The 27265-nt window shown below is 36.7% G+C and overlaps 2 protein-coding genes across 2 annotated transcripts; one reads left to right on the top strand and one right to left on the bottom strand.

Annotated features, from left to right (window-relative positions):
• The first annotated feature begins 6240 nt into the window (after nt 1-6240).
• On the top strand, nt 6241-9466 carry LOC118263793 (N-acetylglucosamine-6-phosphate deacetylase). Its single transcript, XM_035575966.2, has 6 exons — nt 6241-6553; nt 6836-7110; nt 7759-7977; nt 8367-8502; nt 8772-8948; nt 9171-9466. The coding sequence occupies exons 1-6, from the start codon at nt 6349-6351 to the stop codon at nt 9356-9358; spliced, it is 1200 nt and encodes a 399-aa protein (XP_035431859.2). The 5' UTR covers nt 6241-6348; the 3' UTR covers nt 9359-9466.
• A 4721-nt stretch (nt 9467-14187) lies between these two features.
• On the bottom strand, nt 14188-27174 carry LOC118263815 (brain tumor protein). The gene is made up of 9 exons (XM_035576005.2): nt 26906-27174; nt 23875-24047; nt 23619-23763; nt 22167-23529; nt 21810-22081; nt 21512-21700; nt 21262-21430; nt 20957-21189; nt 14188-20640 (listed from the first exon to the last, which is right to left on the bottom strand). Exons 2-9 carry the CDS (start codon nt 23985-23987, stop codon nt 20536-20538), a joined length of 2589 nt encoding a protein of 862 aa, XP_035431898.1. The 5' UTR covers nt 23988-24047; nt 26906-27174; the 3' UTR covers nt 14188-20535.
• Between the last annotated feature and the right edge of the window lie 91 nt (nt 27175-27265).

Raw genomic sequence — 27265 nt, forward strand, 5'->3', positions numbered from 1 at the left:
GGGGTCTACTGTACAATTAGCATTAAATAATAATTATATTGTCCGCAAGGCAGCTTGTGGCGAGCTGTTGGGCAGTGGCGACCCCACGGACCTGACTCCCGGGAGAGGCCCTACTTCTTAACTCCGGTTAGTACTCGTGACTATCCGGAGTGGCCTCTCCTACCTCACTCTTGCCTTAATCGGCTGGTTTGAGTGGAGATTCGCAAGAGTGGAGTTGCCTTCAGCTCTACTTGGGGGAAGGACGTATCCCAGTAAGATGCTGGTAGGGGTCTTGACCGTACTTCCGGGATTGCTCTGATAGCCGTGGGATGCCCCCCCTTCCTCAAGCAGCTCAACGGATGTTGCTTCCCTTGTCGCTACATGCTAGCGGCCGTTTCCGGGGGCCCACTATTGAGTTTGCGAGTCACCCCTGCATGTTTATCCGTATTTTTCAATATTGGTCAGGGGCAGGGGCCATAGTCCCCATAGTTAACCGGTTCACTATTCCACAGCCACCCACACCCATATCCCTATCTGTGATGTTTTATATTTATTTCAATAAAAGTCCAGCCATTCATTCTATAGCGTAGGTATATTTTGACTGACGTCCATAGAGTCCCGCCAGTGTTGCCAACCTACTAAACTGAACATCGTGCATTACCAACATTACACTCCTCCCTACTAAATTAATACAATATTACTTATCAATTAGCGACTTAATGACTTAACTTACAAAATAACAAAATCAACGACTTAAGGTCTTAACTTACAGAATCAACGACTTAATGACTTAACTTACAAAAATAACAAAATCAACGACTTAATGACTTAACTTACAAAAATAACAAAATCAACGACTTAATGACTTAACTTACAAAAATAACAAAACTTATTCTTTATCATAATATTAGGATCCTTAATTCTACATTGTCTAACGGCTCGTTGTGGGGGCTGCGACACTTGAGGCAAGGCAACCTGACTCTCCGCTGAAGGCTGAACATCTACCGGTGTATCCCTACTCAGCCGAGCTGGTGACGCCACGTCGCGCGACGTCACCACGCGCTCCGGCGACCGCTCCGACTGAACCCGCTCACCAATCTCCTTGCCGTCCTCCCTGCTTATCATCTGAGAATCCGTGTCTGATCGCTCCGTTATACTAGGACCACTAGCTGCTACGGATAATCTGTTCCCTGTTCTCCTACGCAATTGGTCAATGTGCTTATGTACTATTTCCCCGCTTTGACCCTGGACTCGATAGTTGCTAGGACCCAAACTCTCCACTAGTCTACCAGGAACCCATTTTTCTCCTTTCAAGTATTGTCGGTACCATACTTCATCCCCTTCACCCCTATGCATCTACTCGCTCCCCGTACAGATTCAGCCTGCCGTTTTTGTGCTCTATGTACTTTGTTTTCCCTATCCGGTTTTATAATATCTAGTCGGGTACGTATGCGCCTGCCTAATAAGATCATAGCGGGGCTTTCTCCTGTGGTCGAATGTTCTACGTTCCTATAATGCATTAAAAATGTCCACACTGCCTTATCTATATTTTGTTTTTCAAAGATAGCCTTTTTAATAACGCGTTTTAGTAATCTAACTGCATTTTCTGCTAAGCCATTAGAAGCCGGGTGGTAAGGGGCTGTAAAAACGTGTTCTATACCGTTAAACTGTGTAAATTCCTGAAATTCTTTTGATGCAAACTGTGTCCCATTATCACTAACTATTTGTCTCGGCAAACCCCATCTACTAAACAACTCAGATAATCTATCTATTAGATTAACTGCTGTAGTGCTCGAAACATTGAAAACCTCCAACCATTTAGAGGTGGCATCAACCACAACTAGGTATGTTCTACCGCCTATAGGTCCCATGTAGTCAATATGTATCCGGCTCCAGGGTCGGTTCGGCCAGGGCCACATGCGTGGTGTCTGCCGAGAAGGCGCGTCCGCCTGGGTTGCACAAACTTCGCACGCCCGACACATGTGTTCCACTGCCTCATCTACCCCGGGCCACCACACATAGCTACGTGCTAAAGCCTTTGATTTCACTATACCCATGTGTGGTTCATGCAACATCAATATAACTTTATTCCTACAAGCTTCCGGTACCACTAGTTTGTGCCCCCACATGATACACCTAATTCTTCGTACAGTTCATTCCGCCTATTAAAGTATGGTTTTAAATTGCGCACGTCATACTCGTCAGGCCACCCATCTCTCACATAACTCAATATTTTTGATAGTTCTGCATCCCGCAATGTTTTATGTTTAATCTCATTATAATCTAATAATAATGACTGTTGTACAAAATGCAAGTGAGTTTGCTCTGGCTGTGCGAGCGAAGTTATCTGACTGTTTAGAGCTAACGGTAACCTTGAAAACCCATCCGCTCCATTTTGATCGGTGCGCACGTACTCGATATTAAATGAGTAAGCTGACAAAATAATAGCCCATCTCTGCATTCTACTAGCTACCATCGTCGGTATTCCTGTATTGGGGCCAAATATTGACACTAACGGCTTATTGTCCGTACGTAGGGTGAAATTACGCCCGTATAGGTACTGGTGAAATTTATTAACACAAAATATAATAGCTAGCGCCTCACGATGTATCTGAGAGTAATTTTTTTTTGCTTCTGTAAGTGTGCGCGACGCATAGGCTACCGGCCGCTCGCCCCGTTCGTCTGGATGCGAGAAGACTCCTCCAACCCCGCGTGCACTGGCGTCACATGTTAATATTAATGGTTTCTTAGGATCATAATGAGCCAATACATCTGCGCCTGCTAGTATTTTTTTAATTTCCGTAAAAGATTCCTGGCACTCCTTTGACCAATGCCATTGTTTGCTTTTCTTTAATAGTTCATAAAGAGGTACTAACCTACTACTCATGTTCCTAACAAATTTTCCATAAAAATTTATGATTCCTAAAAATGACCTTAACTCTGTTATGTTTGATGGGCGAGGAATATTAATAATTGCCTCCACCTTGGACGGATCTGTTTTAATTCCCTCATTACTAATAACATATCCCAAGTATTTTACTTCTTTTACTAAGAACACACATTTGTTACTTTTCAACTTTAAACCTGAGCCATGTAATCTAGTAAAAACTTGTTCTAGTGCTTCTAAATGTTCCTTTTTATTTCTTCCTCCTATTATTATATCATCAAGAAAAATTTCAACATTAGGAATCCCTTTTAACACATTGCACATAATTCTCTGAAAAATTCCTGGACTTGAAGATAGACCATATACCAACCTATTATATCTATACAGACCCCTGTGTGTGTTTATCACTGTAAATTTCTCAGAATCATTGAGCTCTACTTGATTATAGGCTTGGCCTAAATCTATTTTAGAAAAATAATTTGCTCCGCTGAGTTTAACTATTAAATCCTCGATTCTCGGTAATGGGTAGCGATCAGTAAGTAAGACAGGGTTCACGGTCGCCTTATAATCGGCACAGATTCCCAGCGATCCATCAGGTTTAATTACCGGTACGAGCGGTGAGGCCCAGTCGGAACAGTCAACCGGCTCAATGATGCCGTCGCGCAGCATGGCGTCCAACTCGGCGTCGAGCCTCCCCAGCAGCGCGTACGGCACGGGCCGCGCGCGGTGAAACACGGGCACCGCCCCGTTCCGCACCCGCAGCGTCGCCTTGCCTCCAGTATACAGCCCCAACCCGCCGCTGAATAATTCCTTAAACCTGTTTAACAGCACATTAATTTCATTAGACATGTTGATTTCTTTCCAATTTACATTGTTACAATTACTAAAAATAGGAATTTTTATTTCTAATTCTGTTAACCACTGTCGGCCCAGTAATGAGGTGGTACCCCAAAATAATTCCAGTTCTTTACTAATACCCATAAGTTACCATCGGTTTAAACACCCCTAACGGTTTAATTCTTGATCCATCATAAAAATTTAATATTAAATCACTTGGTTCTAGGTTATGTTTACTGAAACACTTTTTGTAGGTAACCTCACTGATACACGATACCGCGGTACCAGTATCGATCTCCATTGAGATAGTAACATTATCAATATACATGGGCAACTTTACCGCTCTGTAGTCTTTTAAGCAGAGATGGTGAAACTCCTCTTCTGTTGACCTCTCTTCCTCCGGTAGGCGTTGCTCCGATGCCTCCCCGTAGTACGCCGCCGCCGCCCCTGTCCGGGCACACGCGTCGCAGGTGTCCCGGTTGCCGGCAGTTGCTGCACACATACATAATTTCGAAAACGGCACTCGGAGTACGACTGCGCCGTCGCTCCGCATCCCGTGCAGCTCGACCCCCAGCCGGCACTGTTTGCACCGCCTCGCCCGCCAGCTTGCGGCCGTCCGCCAGCTTGCAGCCGTCCGCTACTTGCCGCGCTGTGCCGAGTCCCCGCCGCTCTCGCCGCGCCCCGCACCAAGCGCGCGCCCCGAGAGGCCCGCTGAAACGCGCCGTCCCGGCTGCCGAGCGCGTGCACCGCTTCGCCTCCGGTTGTATCGCCCCCGTTGCCTCGCCCGTTCGACTCGACCGCGGCCGCGTCCCGTTCCGCCGCTTCCAGCGAAATCGCGAGTCTTACGGCGTCCGTGTAGGATATTGTGTCGGCTTCCGCGAATAGTCTTTGCCTAATTATGTCGCTCCGCAGCCCGCAGACGAACTGATCCCGCAGATTTTCGTTCAAACCTTCTTTGAATTTGCAATGACGTGCGAGTTTTTTGAGCTCGGCTACGTATGCAGCTACGTTTTCCTCACTCGCCTGTCTGCGTTGTTTGAAGCGATAGCGTTCAGCGAGTACCGACGGCGTTGGCTCCAAGTGATGATGCAATAACTCAATTGCTCTTTCGTATTTCAGTTCTGCTGGCTTGTGGGGACTTGCCAGGTTACATAATAATTCGTAGGCCTCATCCCCCATCACAGCTATAAGGGTAGGCAGTTTCAGCTCCTCCGCGATTTTGTTGACTTTAAAATACATATCTAGCCGGTCCACATACACCGACCACGTGCCGGACTTGATATCGAATTCCTTGATTTTTCCGACCGACATCGTAATTTCGTCTTAGCGACCGCTTGAAATATGCACTACACCGTACGGTACAATTACACGCGAAATTGTTCAATTTTATCCCATCCTCGTCGCCACTGTGATGTTTTATCTTTATTTCAATAAAAGTCCAGCCATTCATTCTATAACGTATATTTTGACAGACGTCCATAGAGTCCCGCCAGTGTTGCCAACCTACTAAACTGAACATCGTGCATTACCAACATTACACTATCATTTCCTTTTACCATATCTCGCAATAGTCCTGAATCAACCGGGGATTGTCCTTTGGTGTACTTCCATAGTGCATGCAGGGATAATCGCCGGCTGATGTCCCATTACATTTAGATCAAAATTGTTCAACGGGCCTCTGCGAGTTGGCTTCGGCCCCTCGTACGCCTTCCAAAGGTCCGGGACCCTGTGGTCCCGTGATTATGTAAAGAATTTTAATATTTATTTTTTGTATTATATTTCTTTAAAAGTAAATGAACATTTACTTACCTCGCCGCAATGTAAGAGTTAAATTGATTTCTGTAGTCTGAAAAAATTACAATCTTGAACAGGTTCAGAAAAAAATATTTTTAGTTCTTCCTTTTCGAAATTAACATGTAGGTAATATCAAATAAGATATCTGGCCTTTCTGCCGATTTGTTATTTGTCTGTACAAGTGGGAGACACAAATGGTCCGACTCGACCTGAGGTAAAACACGCTGCGCGCCGGTTTTTCAAATATAAGCAGCGTGAAACAACAGTAATTTTTAACCACGTGGGTGAGGTTACCAAAAACCCATTTCTTCCCTTCCTTATCTCCCCAATCCTCAAAATCCTGACACCCAAAAGCAGACAATGCACTTGTAACTGCTCTGACGGTGTGGGCGTCCATGCGCCAAATTGCTTACCATCAGGTGATTCGTCGGATCGTTTGCCAGCCTATGCAAAAAAAAATCCTAGTCGTTTCCAATTTTCCGTTAATTAGCTTAATAATTTTGTACAATAATAATATATGGCAACCAAATGGCAACGAGCTGGCAATCGGAAATACAGTGACAGTGTTTCAGTTCACAACATTGACATCGTGTAACAAATGTTTCAGTGTCTTAATTCGTGTAACATATTGAAATTCAACGTCAATTGTCATTCTCATCAATGACATTGGCAGTTGACATTTGCGTTTTATTTTTCCTTCCCACTTCGACCGTATTGTATTATCGTGAACCCTGAACGTAAAGTTCTGACATTGGCAGTCATTGTTTGTCATTCAATGTTGTTGGGTGTTAAGTGTAGCAGTCCTTCGTAAACTTTATATTTCTTCGATTTCTCTTAACCTTCTTACTAAAATGAAACCTAAATCGGGCTTAACGAGATTTCATAACTGTTTTATTTTACGTGATAGCAAAATAATTAAAGAAGACTTATGGATAAGAGACGGCAAAATCGAAAATCCTGAACAGGTATTTTATGTAGAGCAACTACAGGCCGATGTAACTGTAAACTGCGAAGGACTGCTTATTGCTCCAGGGTTCATTGACATTCAGATAAACGGTGAGTAAAATATGTAAACAAAAAGTGTCCTCCAATAGAATAACAATTTAATAATGACGACACAAACAATTAGGTCATGATTGAAATTGTTTATAACCGTGGTTTATTGTTATTTCAGCATTTTAATATTAATTTATAATAAGATTTAGTCATAAACTCTGTATTTTTAATGTTACTCATTCCATTAAGTCTTATTAGTCTTCTTATTAGTTTAGTGTTAATTCTTATTAGTTTAAACATTAATACCATTCTGCAACAATACTTACCAAAAATAATTTCCAGGTGGTTGGGGTGTTGACTTTTCCTATGATTCAGAAAATGTTAAAGAAGGTGTAAGGAAAGTCTCAAAAGAACTTTTGAGTCATGGAGTTACCTCATTCTGTCCTACTATGGTGACATCAGACTTGGAGAAGTACCGTAAAATCCTGCCTTTGATAAAGAAGTCTGATGGTGGTGAGCATGGAGCCACTGTTTTGGGAGTGCATTTAGAAGGCCCCTTTATCAATATGGCTAAAAAGGGGGCTCATATGGAAGAGTACATCAAAACACCTAATGAGGTTTGTATTTACAACTTTCTTGCTGTTCTTTTAAGCCATTATTTTTTCTTATTTGTAGTAGGAATGGCACAATATTTCCTTTTTATTTGTAAAAGGAATGCTATCATTATCTTCTTTAGACATAAAAGTAAATCAACAGCAAAAACATCATGCAACATTTATTTATTTGTTATCATTTGTGAGTGTAGCAAACTGTTCAGTACATATAGACATTATCTGCCAGTATTTATCATTGGCCTACTTTTTGCATGTTGTAAATAAATAAATGGTACACACAATATTGTTCAACTGAACCTTTTCTGTGTTGATGAACTTTTATCAATTTATTCATTGAGAAAAGAAAAATATATATGACAACATTTCTTAGTAAATACTTGTGTCCTTTTAGAAATAAAGCCACAATTATTATTAATGTATGTATTGTAACTACAATAGATAAGTAAGAAGTACACCACATAAACACTATAGGCAACACAATAGGTGGGTTTAATGTTGCCACTTTGTTGACAGTTTTCATTGTTTCTAAGCAAGATGCAACCATTTGGCATTTGTTTGTGAAAGATGCATGCATTCATCAAATGACACAATGCAAATAGCATTCCTTACACTGTTCTTTATAATTTAAAATTTTTGTTTTTTTATTTACAGGGTTTAAAGACTGTGGAAGAAGTCTATGGATCATTAGATAATGTTGTCATAATAACATTAGCTCCAGAGTTGCCCGGTGCTTATGAAGCAATCAAGGACCTTACACAAATGGGTATCAAAGTAGCGCTGGGGCATTCCACTGCCAGCTTAGCTGAGGGGGAAAAAGCTGTTGAATGTGGTGCTAATCTGATCACACACTTATTCAATGCTATGCTTCCTGTAAGTATGCTAAATATGTTACATCAATAAATAGTATTAGAACACAGTCACTAATAAAATGTTTTATCACAAACATTGCCTATTTAGATATGCTAACAGTTTTTAAAGGTTTATTTCATAAATAGATTCACAGCCTTTTAAATCTTCAGAAGGCCTAGTCAGAAGTACTTGTAACACATTTTTAATGAATTATGTGAAGCATCCTATGTTTTTGAGACCGACTCGAATTTTCAAACCCCATGCTCAACTTCTCATGCCACCATCATACTGATAGAAGTTTTGTTATACCAAAAAAACCTTTATAATAATAGCATATTTGCCAACTTGTGGATGATAGCACCATACACATTTGCATTATGTTGGTAAAATAATTACTCTTTTTGGTTCAGTTCCATCACCGTGATCCTGGGCTGGTTGGTTTGTTGGCTTCTACAACGAAACAACAAGTTTTCTATGGCATTATATCAGATGGGATCCACACTCATCCATCTGCTTTACGAATTGCAAGCAGAACAAACCCTGAAGGCAAGTTTAAGTTAATAATAATTAGGTACTAAAGCTATGAGAAGTTTGCGATTGGTTAACGTAGTGTCGGCAGCCTCCTGACTAGGTAGACGAACCGACGACATAGTTGATGGGAGGCAGCCATTGGAAAGGAATAAGGGATTGAGTTTGACAAGAGGCTTTCGTTCAGCAATATTATCGATTGTTGACGATGATGATGAATAGCAGAATTATTCATTTTATTTTAGTATCACATTACACTCTCACTCATATTCAGTTTTCTTACTCAGGCTTGGTGCTAGTTAGTGACGCGGTAGCTGCTCAGGGTCTCGCGGACGGAAACTACCGCATTGGGCCTCAGCTCGTCACAGTAGAGGGTGGGCGTGCTTACGTGACAGGTACCAAAGTACTCTGTGGCAGCACCACTGGCCTAGATGAATGTGTCGCCACATTGAAACGATCTTTGGGTAAGTATGCATATAATGACTAATGAAATTAGTCCTTGTCAATATTTGAGCCCGATAGGTATCCAGTACAACGCGTGTAATGCCCATTAATAACTACAGGGCACTATACTATACCTTTGCCTGTTTATAATTCTAGTTGAAAAATAAATTCGTTGATGATAATAGATTGACCAACTTAAATTATGTCTTAACATTTAACTTTTTTTATATGTTACTTTACAGATTGCTCCCTGGAATATGCATTGGAGGCAGCATCCCTCCACCCAGCTAGAGCTTTAGGCATCGATGACAGAAAAGGAAAGCTTAATTTCGGGTATGATGCAGACTTTGTCATGCTTGACCCAGAACAAATCAAAATCAAGTCAAGTTGGATTGCAGGAGAGTGTGTTTATAAATGTGATAAAAACTAATTATGTGATAATAGTTTTAAGGGTCTGACCAGTTAATTTAATTTTTATTAATTACATATTTTACATAAATGTTACCTATTATGAATAAATTGTAACATCTATATAAAACGAGATTTTTAATTTTGTATCCTTGTTTGTCACCAAGAAACGAATACCATAACTGGCAATAAATAGATAGCTTTTATGATACAACACTACCCTTACGCTTGGTAACAGAACTCTTCAAAGAATACTGGTATTTAATGTCAAAATTCCACATAATTTTTTGAATTAGCCTATCCTAAAAAAACTATTTTTTGCGCTGAGGGTTGAGTTATCGCTCTAGTAGAAAATGAAGTGTGGTGCGTAATATGGTACCACTAGAATACCTGCGCAGCACTTAGTAAATTAAATTAGCAAACTTATTAGTAAAATATAGGTCCATACGCCTCATTAGCACCATCTACCAGGTACGAAAAGGGTAAACCCATAGCAATGAATAGGTCACACAACCAGATGAATGTGATGAAAGCAAGTAGGTAGGGGATGTTGTGTTTTATAATTTCTACGTACTCTATAGAACAAAGGTGTCAATTTATGTAGGTACGTTTTATATTTAATAATATGAATCAATTGCTTAGTTCATGATATAAGATATAGTACGAGTGATTGTCTAGCAATGAAATACAGTGATCGTGATGTACGATATCTAATAAAAAAAGTGTACATTATAGTATACTACTGCTAACCTAAGACTATTTTTCACTTTCTGGGCACATTATTTAAAGCTTGATCGAATGCATTCTGCCACTTGGGGGCCGTTCAATTATTACGTAAGCACTATGGGGGGGCGGGGGGGTCTTTGCTTTGCTTATTTTGGATGACATGGGGGTAGGGGAGTCTAGATGATGATTACGTCATCGGTAGTTATTTTCTTTTTTACACGAATGGCAACCCACACATTGTCTTTGCTTGAAAACGAAAAGCATTTTCGGGGATTCCCGCAAGTAATACATACATTTAGTGAACAGTGCGCGGTAATTCCCCTACTCGCTTTAGAACCGAGTAAGGGAATTACCGCGCGCTGTTCACTTGTCTAAATTTCCTCTATCAGTGTATTGTTTCGTTTGGCTGCTATAGCGAGTAGACGTATTGTAAGCATAGTAAAGCAAGTTAACATTTGTGTTACCATTCATTCCATTATCCAAAGTTTAATGTTTAAATAAGATGTCATTTCAAATAGACAAATCCAAGTTATACCAAAAATTGTTTGAAAGTTTTAAAAAATCTCATACAAGTACGAAAGTACAAAATGTACAAAAGTTAGTTAACGAAGTGTGGCGAAATTATAAATTACAAGCAAAATCCGACAAGGAACTAGATATTATTGTATCTAAGAGAATCGAAGAAGAATTGCAAGCAGCGACTAAGAATAAATCCAATTTACTACATTTTTTTCTAAGGTGAGTGACGAAATCATTTTAGGTACCTACTAGAAATATTAGAAATCGCCAAAAAGTTTCTCTTTGCTAATTAGAAAATATTATGGCCTATCTTAAAGTATAGAGGTAATATTCATTATATAGATTTATTTCTTATAATTGATTCCGTCAATTGGTCACAAAATACAGGATGTCAGTTTTATACATATATATTATATACCTACAGAAAACTATACTCTATTCAAATAGGTATTTAACAGAATGTAAACAATCTTTATATGTCTTTTTATTGAAATATGTGGTTTAAAATTGTAAACTGTGTAAAATCTGTTGTGATTCATTTAAAAACTCAACCAATATTAAAAAATTGCTTTTCTGTAAATACATAAAGGTGCGTACAAACATCGTGAGGCGTGCGCCGCGAATGGTTCGCACGTATACATGTGCCGTAGCATGCCTCAGGTTGATGTATGCGAGACGAACCATTCGCGGCGCAAGCCTCGCGATGTCTGTACGCACCTTTACAGATATCTGATTTTATAATTGCATATTTCAATAAAAAGACATATCAAGATTGTTTATATTCTTTTAAATACCTACTTGAATAGACTATAACACCCTGTATTTTGTGACCGGAACGATTTGCTCGTTTAAAGATATTAGATTTAAAGCCATAGGGTTTTGTATTTACCATATTTATTGCCATACTTTGTATTTATGTAGCTTAATAAGAGAATCTTTAGCAGAACCCATAGAAAGTTTTTATTTTTAGGCAACCTGTAAACCTGCAGAAAAAACACAAATTACACAGCCAGCTTCAAATATTAAAAAACAGGAAGAAGATAAAATAAAAACCGGTAATGAATCACAACAGCAATGCGAAATTAATAAAAATACAGATAAACAGAGACCAAAACCTTCTCAGGAAGCTATGAAAAATAAGATTGCTCTACTCGAAAAAAATTTGAATGCTTTGTATTCTGCCAGAGATACTATGTCAATCCGTGCTGAAGTTGATAAACAGATCATTAAGTTGCGCGAGGAAATAAAAACAGCAAAACAGTCTTTAAACAGGAAGGTTCAAAACGCAGTTGCCCAGAAGAAACACAGGGATGGTATGAAAAGAAAGTTAGAAGATATTTGTCATGAAAATCCAGAAATGAAAAAAAGACTATCTCTGAGGGATTCAGTGGGACGTCCTAATCTTGAAAGCAATCAACCTTTACTATTGAAAACAATCGCGGATATAGCTTTATTTGGGAGTGCAGCAGATGATAGAAGACGAACGGAATCAATTCGCAGCGTAAAAACTCTTGATGAACTCACACAAGAATTACGTAAAATGGGATTTGACATTAGTCGCAGTGGGACATATCTTCGTTTGATTCCCAGAAAATCTAATTCTGCAGAGGGACGAAGACATGTATCGACAGTCCCTGTTAAGCTCATTCGGGCTCAAACTGATCACCACAAGAGCCACTTAGATAGCAAGTTCGCTGAAACATCAATCCATTATTTAGAGAACATAGCATCCATACTAGGACCAGATCAAGTATTTTTCATATCTCAAGATGATAAAGCTCGAGTCCCTATTGGCGTAACTGCGGCAAATAAGCAAGCACCTCTTCTAATGCACATGGAATATAGAATCAAATTGCCTGATCACGATTGGGTAATCGCTGAGCGTCATAAATTAATACCATCTGTTTATGCTGGTATCAAAATCACTTCCAATATGCTAGGACAACCGCAAGCCGTTGGATATTCTGGACCAACATACATCGCTATTCGAAGTGGAAAGCATGCTCAGGATTTCGAGACGCTTCTCGAACTTGAAGAGTTTCGACCATTAGCTAAAACTGACCATGGACTAGTAAAACCAGTGGTAATCATGACGGTTGATGGAGGGCCAGATGAAAATCCGCGTTATCAAAAAGTCATAGGGTTTGCTATACAACACTTTAAGCGACATGATCTCGATGCATTGTTTTTAGCTACCAATGCTCCCGGAAGAAGTGCGTATAACAGAGTAGAGCGCAGAATGGCTCCTCTTAGTCGGGAACTGGCTGGTTTAATATTGCCTCATGACCATTTTGGGTCTCATTTGGATGAACGTGGCGTTACAATTGATGAACATTTAGAAAGATCTAATTTCGAATTTGCAGGAAAAGTATTAGCTGAAGTATGGAGTTCAATGGAAATTGATGGCTATAATGTTAATGCAAAATATGTTGGGGCAGGTGAACAAGATCTTCCTGATTTTCCAGACATTAAATGGTATTCAGAACATGTGCGTGAAAGCCAATACTTGCTCCAAATTGTAAAATGTAGAAATACAGAATGCTGTCGTCCAAGAAGTGGACTATTTAGATTACTAGACAACAGGTTTCTTCCACCACCTGTAAAAGTAAAACAAACAGTTGATGACTTGGTTTTAGATGAAGGAGGGCAATTTCTTAATCTTCCAGTCAATTTAGCTCTACGCTTAAGTGCTTCACTCAAAGATTTCCTGCAAATGCCATACGATTATTTTTGTCCGACGGTACAATTGAGGCTATCAAGTCGAACATGCAAAACGTGTGGTCTTTATCATGCTTCCGTCAAGTCACTAAATCGTCACATCGAAAAGATCCATAAGAAAGTAAACACGCACACTGATAGGAAAGTTAGACCTGTAAGAGTCGCTGCTCGTCGTGCTAATGAACTGATGTGCATTATTCAAAATTTAGAGCACCATGATGTTGAATGGCTCGATGAGAATGACGTAGACATTCCAAAATCGGATGAAAGCGAGCAGACTCACAACACTGAGCAGCAATCGAAGCAATCCAATGTCATCGAAAACTTAGAATCATGGATTCGGGTTTCATGGACTGAAGACTGTTAATTTGAATTTAATATATGTACCAAAAATTTAAAATAAGTTTGTTATGTTAGTAAGATATAATATTTTTGTCCTTTACTCTATGTTGAATACCGTTTCAGTAAAATATAATCTCTATCCTAAATCTATTTTCTTATTTTTCAAATTATAATTATAACATTATAAAATTAAAAAAACAATACATTAATTGACAAATGTTTACGTAAGCATGGGGGGAGGGGGTAAGAGCTTTGCTTACTTTTGCTGACAAGGGGGATGGGGGGTAAATAATTGCAATAAATCTGCTTACGTAATACTTGAACGGCCCCTTGTTTGCTGGTGCAGTTTATGTAAATAAAATTGGAGAGCATTTTAGGTTATTGTGAGCGAACTGTATAACAGGGCAGAAATTTTAAAACAGTATTACTGAAAAGTTGCAAGGCCTAATCATAAGATACAACCTAATACGATATTAAGTCCTCACTTTATGTACTTAAAAATATGTTTATGTTTCAGGCGAATATAATTTTGATAATAAAGTCGTATTTAGTGGCATGGAAAATCTTTATTGAAGTAAATATATTTATAAAGTCAGTACAATTTAAGTTCAATAGTTTCCAAAAATATTAAAGTGCAGGTTGCTGATCACCTGGCAATGTTAAATATGATTATTTCTTAATTAAAATACAAGCTAATATTGAGAAAACTGTAATATGTGAATAATAACATGTATATACCTAAATAAAATCATGACAAAAATATATTTTAGGCAGGCTCTGAATTACACTGCTCTGCTGTTGTTATCCTGGCCACAGTTCACGTTAATAAACTTATAATTATTAATAAACCGCCAACGTCACATGAAAATTTGCATTCGCCATCAAAAAAAGTTAAAAAAGAAAAAGAACAAATAATTAAGAAAGTGCGAAATGGCAATCATCCAAATTCTCAAGTCACTTCAGCGGTAAAAGAATTTGGTCAAAGTAAGATGTGCAACCAGTTGAACAATTAAACGCTACTCCTGTCCACAGTAAACATCTATCTTCAGTTACATTGAATAATATAGATTTAAATATCGAATACACTCAATTCCACCACATCTTCGTAGGTGTGGACAGAGAACCAGTTGGGCATCTTAATTTTACGATAAAATAATTAAACATCAAGTTACAAACCACGCAATGTATATTCATATTGTATACAATAATCTAGGTGTATGTATATAATGTAAATACATTTTCATGAAAAACAAAAATAATATCATGGAATATTCAAAGAGCCAAAATATTTGAGATTAACTCTACCTTGATACCATTAACTTCTAAGATCTAGGCACAATGCAGCAGAGACTCCTGTATGGATTATATAACAATTTTCGTTGACTGTGGGGCTAAATAGTACATAACAGTCAACACCATCACACAAGGTTTACTGAAGACATTATATAAACTGCCGAACCTTCTATGTAACATATTTGAGAAAGATATGTCGGATAAAACTGGACCTATGCGGACAAAGCTTCTGTACGTGTGCTATTATTATATAAATGAGCAGTAAAGTATAATGGTTTCAGAGCCGGTGGCAATCCTATGTGCTGATGCTGCTGGCGCCCCTTGCAGCTTGCACATTGCTGCAAGCCGCCGTGAAGGCAAACAACTACATCTAATAAAACTTCAACATTTAATTTCTTTCAAATGTTTACGGAGGGTATTGTCTGTTAGATATAATTTCGTGTTATGGAGTCCACATCCATACTAAACACACGGTGGACTACAACTAGGTTTAAAATACTTTAACAGAATTAAATTATTGAGCAAATATTCTTAAGAGAATATTAGTAGAGATTTGCTCGGCTGCACCAACTCTACAGAATAATTCATGTTACTCCTAGTATCAAATACCAATGCATACTCCACAAATGTCATTTCCGCTAACGAGAATAAAATAATTAAAATATAAGGAATTAATGAAATCTTTGGATCAAAATTAAAATATGCATTTGGAACTTGCACCTTTCACACTAACTATTACAATAAATTTCACATTTCAACATAAAATGACAAGAACATAAGACAGTGTAACTTAGAATATACTTAAATCTAGCTTGAAAACAAATAAAATAGCCATTTTAACAACATCTAAACCAATGAGGAGAATAAAATCACGGGAGTTGCAGACAATTTCTTTGTAAACTAAATTGATTCGGTATGATATGTTTTGTTGTTTACTGAATAATTTGTGAGACGAAGAAATATCTGAATGGCCGCTTAAGAGAAAAAAATTATGCTTATAGTTATAGAATCAAAAAATAAGATCACTACAATACGTAAATACCAAGATTGTATATTAAAATATTTGTACTTTTACTGACTAAAGGAAAACATTGGCAACTGCTAATAATCCTACAATTGTAAAAAAAAAATAATTTGTATAATGTAGACTGAAAACGGTCATCTCAAATTCGTTCACTCTAAGATGTGGAATGCAATTAGAATTCTTTAACAATATTAAAAGGTATAATAATATATTAAATTTTTATAATCAGCTCAACAATGTATATAATCTATAATAATTTAAAAGCCTAGATCCAAACTGTGATATTTATTGCACAAGCACACATGTGGCTTAAAATTCCAATGGGAATAGAGCTCACAACCTTATTATTATTTATGTTGTTTTAGAATAGTGGAGATTATATCGGTTAAGTGGGTGAAGGTAAAAATAAAATATATCTTTTGAGCATGCCGTCTTTCAAATAGTAATTGGAATCATTTCGAAATTAAATAATTAGGTATAATATAGAAATAATCTTAATCCCACCCACGGTTCAAAGTTGAACAAAATTGAATAGTAACGCCACAACACTCCACCCAGACCGTCGAGCTGTGCTTGGTGCCACTAATAGGCAATACGCCCACCTCCAATAGGGAGGGTAACATTAGAGCTCACCTTGTGCGCTGCGAACCCTACACTATCACATTACCTGGCACCAAGTATGCAAATGTCCTTGACACAATCGTCTCAACAACGAGTGGCGTCCCACATAAAGAGCTTAATATAATACAAGGAAATCTGCAATTTTCAGTGCCATATAAAGTGATACTACACAACTACTGAAGTAATTTATTGCTGGATACATAAGGGAATATAGATTCAAGAGAAATATCTTTACCAAAAATTGCTTTAAAGTGTATATAGGTAACTTTTAAGATTCCCGAGAAAGGCTACTGTAATGTACTCTAATGATACAATTATTATCAAGTAATGTCAATGGACAATAGATACCATTTGACTGCCATTCATCCATGACATAGTGCTTACTCACTACGGCAAATTATACAGCCAAGCAGACGCGACGAATAACCGTCGCGGCCCGCGCCAACCACTAATAAACATCTCTAAACAACACCACCATATAGGCAAACTTGTGATACTGTATGTGTGTATATCAATTGAAAAATACTAGTACCTACTAAACATTTCTACGCTGATCCCTACATAAAATACATGGCAAGAAAAGAGGAAAGTGTCAATATCACCAAAATTAACATTAATCGAGGGGTCGTTGACAGGTAATACTTTTGAAATAAACATAGTAGTACAATAACCACTGATAAAAATAATATTGTTTTAATGAAATACGACTTCGAATTTTAATATCGGAATCCACACATAAAATAGTATAATTTGTAAAATTATCCAAAACTTATCACACCACTTTTTAATAATTTTATGCAACCCTAAAGCAATATTATTATTAGCGTCAAACGCTCCCTTTGGGGCAATAATAAGTTCTATTTCGGTTAATTTTACTTCACTAACACACAATAATTTTGATCAATGACAACGAATTAAAATTGAACATTATAATATTAAACCCTGAATATTAATAAAACAAAAAATTGGCAACAACTAATAACTATTTTTTACAAATATTATACAATAAAATAATTACTATGTGCATGCACAAATATCGTAAGAAAATAATTTGGCAGTAAAAATTCGTAAATCTAAAGGCCTAAACACACTGGCCAAAAATACTATTTATATAATATAGGCCCGGAACATATAGTTAAACAAAACAATAAAACGACAAAATCAGAGTATTAATCACACCTGCTCTTCCGCGAGGGGTATGTAGACTCATTTTAAACTAGTTAAAATAAAGAAAATAAAATTCCCTAATACTATTGGGACAAAAATCCTGAAACAAATAACTTAAAAACAATATGAAAAATAAACCCAAAAGTTACTCACTAATCAATAGAGGATTCAGACTCAAATGTCAAAATTCAACTTATCACTGAAGATTGACGTTGCTACATCGCCCCACGTCTCAATCTTTGCTCGTGTCTTTCAAAATATTGAGTCAAGTAAGTCTTAAAATGTTGGTTCATTATGTCTCTCTATTATTGCTCATATCACATCTAATTTTGCGTATCGAATATTGTAAAACTGTTCCAATACACAACAAATACATAAAATAAATACCTATTTCTAATTAAGTACACATTTATACATGTTACTCTTCAATTATGATTTTAACTTTCAGTTTAAATTATATGGCTCAGCAATACGAAGAGAGTGCCTGACTATCAACTAATTAATATTTAAAACTTTAATTACAATTTAGTAACATGAAAGTGTTTTTATTATTTTGTTTTTTCAATGAGATAAGATGCATGACTTTCTGGAAATTGAGGAATTAAAATATTTTAAAACGTAAACTAATAAAACCAAAAAATTAGAGAGCATTTAAAAACTGACATTAACAATATTGGTAAAATATCACACTTAATTTTAGGTGGTCTGGTTAAGTACTATTTCCAAAGTTAATTATGTAAAACAAAATAATGGTCATGTACAACACAATTCATCCGGTTATAGACTTTGTTTAATAATGGTGACACAATAAACTTCATATTTCCTATCATAACTACAGTACCAGTAGAGGACAACAATCATTGCACAACTGGCTATTTAAATTGGCTATTTATATAGAACAAAAACAACTGCTTTCTTTAAGTATGATAAAATTCGTTCAAATAGTCTAAATATATTTGGAAGACCATGGATCCCTGGAATTAGTTATGGTATAATGTAAAATTGTATCTGACCATTACTTATGTATTACAAATTTGATACCACATTATTAATATAATAGGGATTTTATATGACGTTAAATTGTCTTCCCACTTCCTAAATACTATTTTTAGGAAATTTCTAACAAGGGACCGTAATATATGATGTAAATATCTAAATATGGTATCGCTTCAATAAACCGCATTTGTACCTACTATCTAAAACTATGAATTCTCAATTTTGAATATAAATGTGGATAGTTATAAAAATATATAATTTGGCGAACTGTATACTCATCAAACATATAAGTAGAATCATTTATAATGGCAAATTCATGTACATAACAAGTAATAAATGTTTCTATCATGCTTTCTTTACCTAGCCACAACATAATACTTGAATTAGTAAATAGTTATTGCAATAAATGTATGTACGAGTGACTATTTCAACAACAATATCAAGTGCACCAATAAAATATGCTTGCATTACTATTTTAAAGGCTCACTATATACAGGAAAATGCCAGACCTCTACATTAAATTTTAACTATCCAATTACATGTATGTGTTGTACAAAAATTATTGCAATGGTTACTTATAGCGGTTCTCTAATAATACAGCATGCATTACAATGTTTCATTATCAAGATATTACTTATAATAAAAACCAATTCTCAACAATGTATACTGTAATGCCTACTCATGAAAAACTTTCAAATATGTAATAGGCTCTCAAAACAAGAGTACACGAAAAACATTTTGTATAGACACAAGAATTCTGTAAATGGTAAATATACTTTTAACGGACAATATATAATATTGTATACGAGATTAACCTAAACTAGATGGCACGTTATTATGGTGTCGCCTCCTTTGGTCATGACGAGACTAATTTTTATACTTTTATAAACTCAATTGTGCGTTTATATATGTAATTTGTTCTTATCCTGAAAATTACCGATATTCATGAAATCAATAGTATAAAAAACAAAACGTACGTATATTGGGCTCTAACATTCGAACAAATCAACATTTTATTTGAGGCGACACTCCCACGCAGTCCCCTAATTGACATGTTTAAACTTCACTCGAACTAGGAACCATACCAGCTGCTAAAATTTAGAAAATAAAATAAAGTCCTGTCGATGGGAATTGTTTAGTTAGATTTGGTTATGGTTATTCCTTGGCAGGATGTAAGTTTCAGTTCCGGATATAATTATCTGAGTGGAGTCGACTATAACAATTCGAAGCTTATATTTTATACATAAAAATAATAATTGTCCGTATATACCCGCTTCATTTGTAATATATAGCCAGATATTAAATAAATCCGAAACTTTTCGATCCTCCATGACCAAATATAACAATTTATAATTATTGGACTATAACGAAAATAATAGAAGTTGAATATTATATACTAACCTTTGGATTTTCCATTACTAGAACTAAATGCAATTATAAAATAATGACAGATGAACAAAAACCCAAACAATACGCAAGTATTCAGTACTTTGGAAATAATAATGACTTAAGTCTATCCATTGCAGTGAATAAAAATATAGTGTCTAAATCTAGAATGCAATAAAACAAAAAATCACGAAGCATACTGAAAATAGGATCACTATAGTTCACTGCTCATGGATAGAGTGTAAATATCAGACTAAAATGAAATTTAACACAAAATAACGAAATAAGTAGTCAAATACTGGTTTAGCAAAAAATGTTAAGCTTTGTAAAAACAGCAATTAATATAAAATATAGGGAATAAATGTGAGATCTTGTAGTATGCAGACTTACAGCCATCGAGTTACTCCTCAGACAATATAAAGGGTGTTGAGGACTAGAACATGGTGATTATTTTTAGCCAGGGTGACAATATATCCTTCAGATGTGATCTTCAATCCACAGCAACGAGACACCTACAAATAACAACCAAAAAGATGTTAAATAGCATGTAATCCACAGACTTTTTGTAAGTTGCAAGTACATACAATAACTGAGGGCAGAGCAAGGGCATATTACACTTGCGACGTCTAGACCAACGAGGTACTCCAAAAATAAATAGATACTAAAAAGAGAATTATAAATATCGATTTTCAAATTAAGTCTAGATGGTATCAAATCATTGCTATTTCAATTTCGATAAAACTATCGATTCTATTTTAGACACGCGCGTGTGGCTCAATTTATTCATCACATAAACTATAAAAGGTTAGCTTTAAGGTACAAACTCACCTTGACGTAGGGACACTCGAATTCAGTGACGAGGACACCGTCACGTGAGAAAACTGCAACGTGGAACTTGTTGCCATGGGAATCACCAATGAGAACATCGCCCGCATCAGACACGTCAATGCCGTTCGGGAAGTTTGTGACGTTCTCACATCCAATACGACGCAAGAAATGTCCTTTAATGTCGAAAACAACTACGCAGTGCCCTTTGAAATCGCAGACGTAAAACTCCTTGCCTAAAAGACATCAAATATTTATAATAATCATTCAATATTAAACATTTTAAACAACTCAGTTACATTACTTACCGCTTATAGCAATGTCGGATGGCTCCCTCATACACTCGCTGCAATCGAACCACCTAATGAGCTCGCCTTCTTCAGATAATATAAATACAGTAGGTGTCACACTGTCTACTGCCACAATGAGACCTTCGGCAGTCACTGCTAATCCGGCAACAATATCAATGAATCGTACCTGCAAAAACCCAATAAATAATTAATGTTAGCACCTCAACATTGTGCTAATAGTGTCATTTAAAATATTTCCAAAACTTACAGCAATTTTCTTCAAGAAATGCCCGTTTTTAGTAAATATTTGCATGCGAGATCTTTCATTGCCGCGATCGCAGACGACGAACTTGCCAGTAGCTCGGACGACAGCTACCTTGCGCGGGTACCACAACTGGCCTTCCTCTTTTCCGGCAATGCCAAAGTTAAACTTGTAGGTTCCAGATTTATCAAACACCTGTCAAAAACATATATTTTAGCGACACTATAAAAACAATATTATAATACCGTATCCAATGAATGTGCGGTAACAAGAGCGCAATCAATTAAGGATGTTATAAATTTACCGTGATGCGATGATTATTTGTATCGGCAACAATAATATCTTCGTCGTTCCCAAGGCAGAACCCATGAGGAGAGTTGAACTGGCCTTTGCCACTTCCCAGTTGACCAAACTTGAATCTTATATGCATGGGTGTAGCTTTAGTGGCACGCACAAGTGGAGCTGGGGGAGGTACCAGAGCAGCCTCTTCCGCAGCTGTCAGCAAAGGTCTTCCTGGAGATACACCGCGAGGACCCACATCGCCAATTCCTCCAACACCTCCAAAGCCATTCACTTCTGAAAAATGAACACCAAATATAAATATATTAATAAGTCCTGACTGTAAACTTGAACAAATTCTAAACCCAATATCAAAACTTACCATTCAACCCCAATTTAGCGAGGGCTTGCAGGTTGTTGTAAGCTTGAGGGGAATTGAGGTCACCGGCAAGTAATTCAGCGAGAGTAAAAGTGGGAGCTGGAGACGCGTGAGGAGGAGGAGACACGTCTTTCTCAGCAATACTAGCCAGCTGTTGCAAATTATATTCTACCATAGATGGCAGTGCAGGAACGCCACCTCCGACGCCACTAGTAATGTTGACTCCACCAGTTATGACACTTGTGTTAGCAACACCTACTCCAGTGACAGCTCCTACACCAGGTACTCCAATAGCAGGCACGCCTGACACACCTACCATGCTACCAACTCCAGTTACCCCAGTGACTCGACGGACGCCTCCGATAGGATAATCATCAAACACAGGCGCATTAGTTACGGATACAGCAGGTGAGTGAGAATTCGATGTCACCGATACGATAGCAGAGGATTCACTGGCACGTTTTCTTTCTTCTGCCCTAGTTGCCTCTGTGCGGAATGTTCCGAAAGTTTCTTCAGATATGGCATCAAACTTGTCTATTTTAGTGACAAATTCCAATGAGTAATCAACATCAAATTCAGGTGCTCCTTCCAACAAACGAGCAAATTGCGAGGCAACAGTTTTCTTCAACATCACAATTTCAGTGCCATCACCGCGGCGAAGTAATCTAGCCGCAAATTTGCAAGCACAGTCTATGCGCTGAACAGTTTTATCGACGCGATCAAAGAGATCCATGACCTTGAGTTCTCTTTCTTTATGCAAACGCTCAAGTTCTTCAAGAGCCTTTTCACGGCATCTCTCTAATGCAGCTTTATAAGCATGAAAAGCTTCGTTAATTACGCCCTCGGCTTCATCTCGCTGGCGTTGCAAATCTCCAAGTGCATCATCAAGTTTAGCTGAAGCACTGCCGGCTGTAGCAGCGCGAGCATTAGCTTCCACAATAAAATTTCTCAATTCAGCACGTAGGTTCGGCTCGACATCGACAATTCTCTCACAGCGATGTTCGCCGACTTTATGATCAACAGTAAGACATTCAGTGCAAGCTCCGACCTCACACTCGCAACAATAAAATTTTAGACTCTCCCCAGCATGACGAGCGCAAAAAATTGGCTTATGCACGGCAGCTTTCTCCTTAGAGGACCTTAGAGCATCAAATGGTACTACTCTGTGGTTTTCAAAGCATCTCATAAATTCGTGAGCTGAATTGCAGTTGGAACACAGAAAATGAGAGCAATCAGTGCATCTAGCAACAGCAGGTTCCTTGCTCTTGCAACAAGTGCAAACAACAGATTGATCCATGGCAGAAACATCCAAAATGTTGGTAAGCACATAATCAGAAGGAAGGGATGCAGCCCCACCTCCAGGTATCTGATAACAAAGTACACACAAGTTAGATGTGTGCCTATAAAATTATATAAAAGGAAAATTAATTTATGTAATATTGAATTTCTGTCTACCTTGGTTTCTTGTTTGCATATTGGGCATTCCACAGCCAAATCAAATTTCAGAGAATCGCCAGCTTCATTAACCATCAACTTGTCAATGCAAGCTTCACAAAATACATGAAGGCAAGACAAAACACGAGGACTGCATAACTTATTGCTGAAAATAAAAAAAAGAATTGTTTGCATCCATTATGACAATCAGTTAAGTTACTTTTAATGGTGTTCATAATCAAATATCATAAATGTTAATGAGTTTTACAATACTTACTCGCAAATCTTACAATTTTGCTCTTGTTTTCCATTATCAGTTGACTCCAAAGAACCCTCATCTCCCAAACTAACTAAACCACCCCCATAAAGATCCCCATTCATTTCTTCCATTTTAACTTACAATTATGTTGGTGTATAATGAATATATTCTTGACCTTACTCAACAAGAACCTGTAACAAAATAATAACTCATTTCATTCTTGCTTAGTGAAATGATTGAGATAAAAGTAGAAGAGAGTAAACATAATATATTTGACTCTCAAAGTTTATTACATAATCTATTTTTGTCTCTACAACAAAGGCTATCTACATACTCAATATAGTATGTACACAGTCAAAGACATTTACTTGAACATTCACACATGTAGCATTTCTTAAATTATGTAACTGATTCTTAATCATCCACATTAAAAAAATAGTTAATAAAATAAAACAGAGGTTTTGTCATTTTATTTAGTTCCTAAAAATGAAAACCATACACAAAATCTTCAAATAGCATGCTTAATATGTAATTATGTATATATGAGTGACATTAACAACAATTTAAATCCTGATTGAAATTCAGAAACTTAGAGACAGTAAAAAAAAGACAAATATAACAAGATAGCAAAGTCTGTATTTAAAAGAAGTAGTAGTATTTTTATCAGAAGTCAATTTACAAAGAGTTAAAGATGTTGAAATAAGAAAAGCTTCTTTCTTTCAACCTGTTTGGGTGTGGTTATTGAAAGATGGGCTGTGGCATCCTCAGGTCACCTTAAGCCAGCACATGCAGCAATTCATAATTTCCATTAAGGTGCGTTGGGGTAAGATCGGCGGAGGGGTAAGAACGTACAAATCAAATATCTCACTTATTTGGCTATATTTTTTAATGCTGATCACATTGCGTGGCACGTCATTAAGTCCCGCCCCACCCCGCGGTGACCACCACTCGCTCCGGTCAACACAGACGTGTACCCGCGCCGTTTTAGAAAAAAGGCAAATTTTATAAAATATTTGTTTATCCGGTCTTTCACCTACATTTTTATTTGCATATTTTAGCAAAAGTATAGCTTATTTTGACATGTTTTTGCCTAAATACTAAGTTTTGAGCAATGATAATATGATAAAACTAATCCAGATTTGTCTACTACCTCTGAAGGCTGAAATCCGGTGTTACCCATGTCGGGTAAAGATCAGACAAAAATATCCCTATTCGAAAATGGGCAGTGATTGTCAAACTTTTGTTACAAATGATTTTAATTTAATTTTAAATAATTACTTAGGGCTGATTTTCCAATCTTCAGTTGCCACGTAAATACTCCCGAACCTCTTCGCGGGCCACTTCTTATACAAAAGAAGCGCTGGAATTAGCCATGCAGCAAATAAATAATAAAGAACTCACGTATGCAGCCACTTCAAAAATGCTTGTGGATAAATCTAAACTTTGAGAAACTCAATTTCTTTGAAATTTGGTATGCGGGGTAAGATCGGACAAATTAAACGAAAAAAAATAGAATCATTTGGAACATCTATATTTGTTGTATTAGGTAAATTTTTGTGATGTCATGTTAAAGTACAGGAAATAACGGATACGTTCCTTTCATACACCTTGTGCTCCTAGCACTAGAAATTATTTTAAATTGTTGTCCGAACTTACCCCATGATGGTCAAATCGTAATCACATTAAAAAAAAAATTGTCCTGATTTTATAGGCTTGCAAAGCAAAAAGTATTGAGTATTTATAAATAAATGAAATTTTAAATTACACTGTGTTTAATCATTATTCGTTTCCACTATTTTTCATTAATCTACTATGTACCAAAATTGAGAAAATAAAGTTTTTGCAACATCCTTGCAACTATTCGAAAATCCGTCCGATGTTACCCCAACGCACCCTATACTGCATTGCAATATTAGTAATCATTGTCACTTATGGAGGCGGATTACAATGAAAACTCATTTTTTTGTACATATAATAACTGTCATAATTAGCTAATGATGTTGAGTATAAAGACCTTTGTAATAAACTGCTGTCTTATCACACTTAAATAAATTAGAAAACCATACATTGTACACACTTAACATTCAATGGCAGTCTTTATGTAAAGAGTCAAACAACTGAACCATTGTCACATTTCAGCATATTCTTACAATGACAACTACTGCAGGGTTTTACAGCTATTGATATTCATAAAGGTAGCTAGATATAGGTAACTGAAGTTATGTTTTATAAAAATCACTAACGGCGCATTCCAATAAATACGGATCGTTAAATTTGCTTACGAGCCGTAGAATTTTGACATAAGCTCCATACAAAATGTGTCAAAATTCTACGGCTCGTAAAAATCGATCCGTAAGACAAAATTTGAATGTAGTAGGTACCCATGCAGTGGTATATCAGACAAATAGAATTTACTAAATCCAATTTATGTACAAGAACTTAACTGATTTCCAATTATGTAATGTTATATTCCAATGAAAAATGATTTTGAATACATAATGATTCGAGTTTGTAAAGTGATTCTTTGGTAATATAGAAATTATAAATTTCAAAATAGGCATCCTTCGTGCGAATTATTTTTGAAACAATGACATCTTGACAACAGACGAAAAATCAATACTGACAAAGGATCAAATTCACGAGTAAATGCACACTCAATACAATGCTGATGGTAATTATCGAAAGTGAAAAAAAAATATAAATTTGCCGCCGACTTGAATCTAATAGGCGAGGCTAGAAATTATGAATATTTAAACTCCTTTCGACATCATCGCGTAACGAAAAGGACCTTCGTAAGAAAATAATAAAATACAGCATACATATCACAATTTCATAGGTGACAAATACTATAAAATATATAAAATAAATCGTCAAAATGGCTCCATACACTACATAAGTACGTACCTATCGCACAATAAACGCAATGCACCATGCAGACAATGGCGAAGGTCGATAATCCGTATTAACACGTTTTTTGCCAAATATGGCAGAAAAACCCCATAGGTTAATTATTTCGATAATTAATTATAATTAAAAATGATTTACTAACCTTTAACAGTTTATAATTTGAAGGAAAAGCTGATAATCTACGCGCAGAAAGTTCTACCACGCCGTAACTATGAGAATACTCATCACTTTGTAAATAAATAAAAAATGAGCATCAAGTCTCAACAGATATTTTTTTTAAATAAAAGTGGTTTCTTCGATGAATTAAATTAATGTTTTGTCACGTTCTCATTTTAAAAAGGCGAATACATCACGGTGTATTGATTTTCTGCGTAGTTGGTTGCGCTGTCTGTGGCCTAGGTGTTGCCAGTAGCCAACTACTTTCAGTTTCGGTTTTTTGGAAAAGAACGAATGAAATGAATTATTATTATAACCACCAAACCAAGGCACAACTTTAAATCGT

Source organism: Spodoptera frugiperda, chromosome 27, assembly GCF_023101765.2.
Source record: "Spodoptera frugiperda isolate SF20-4 chromosome 27, AGI-APGP_CSIRO_Sfru_2.0, whole genome shotgun sequence".
NCBI lineage: Eukaryota > Metazoa > Arthropoda > Insecta > Lepidoptera > Noctuidae > Spodoptera > Spodoptera frugiperda.

Coding starts and splice junctions, on each gene's coding strand:
- LOC118263793 (XM_035575966.2), top strand. CDS start 6,349: ATGAAACCTAAATCGGGCTTAACGAGATTTCATAACTGTTTTATTTTA. Junction 6,554..6,835: donor CATTGACATTCAGATAAACG/GTGAGTAAAATA, acceptor AATAATTTCCAG/GTGGTTGGGGTGTTGACTTT. Junction 7,111..7,758: donor ACATCAAAACACCTAATGAG/GTTTGTATTTAC, acceptor TTTTATTTACAG/GGTTTAAAGACTGTGGAAGA.
- LOC118263815 (XM_035576005.2), bottom strand. CDS start 23,987: ATGGAAGAAATGAATGGGGATCTTTATGGGGGTGGTTTAGTTAGTTTG. Junction 23,530..23,618: donor TATGCAAACAAGAAACCAAG/GTAGACAGAAAT, acceptor CTTTGTTATCAG/ATACCTGGAGGTGGGGCTGC. Junction 21,190..21,261: donor ATCCGACATTGCTATAAGCG/GTAAGTAATGTA, acceptor GATGTCTTTTAG/GCAAGGAGTTTTACGTCTGC.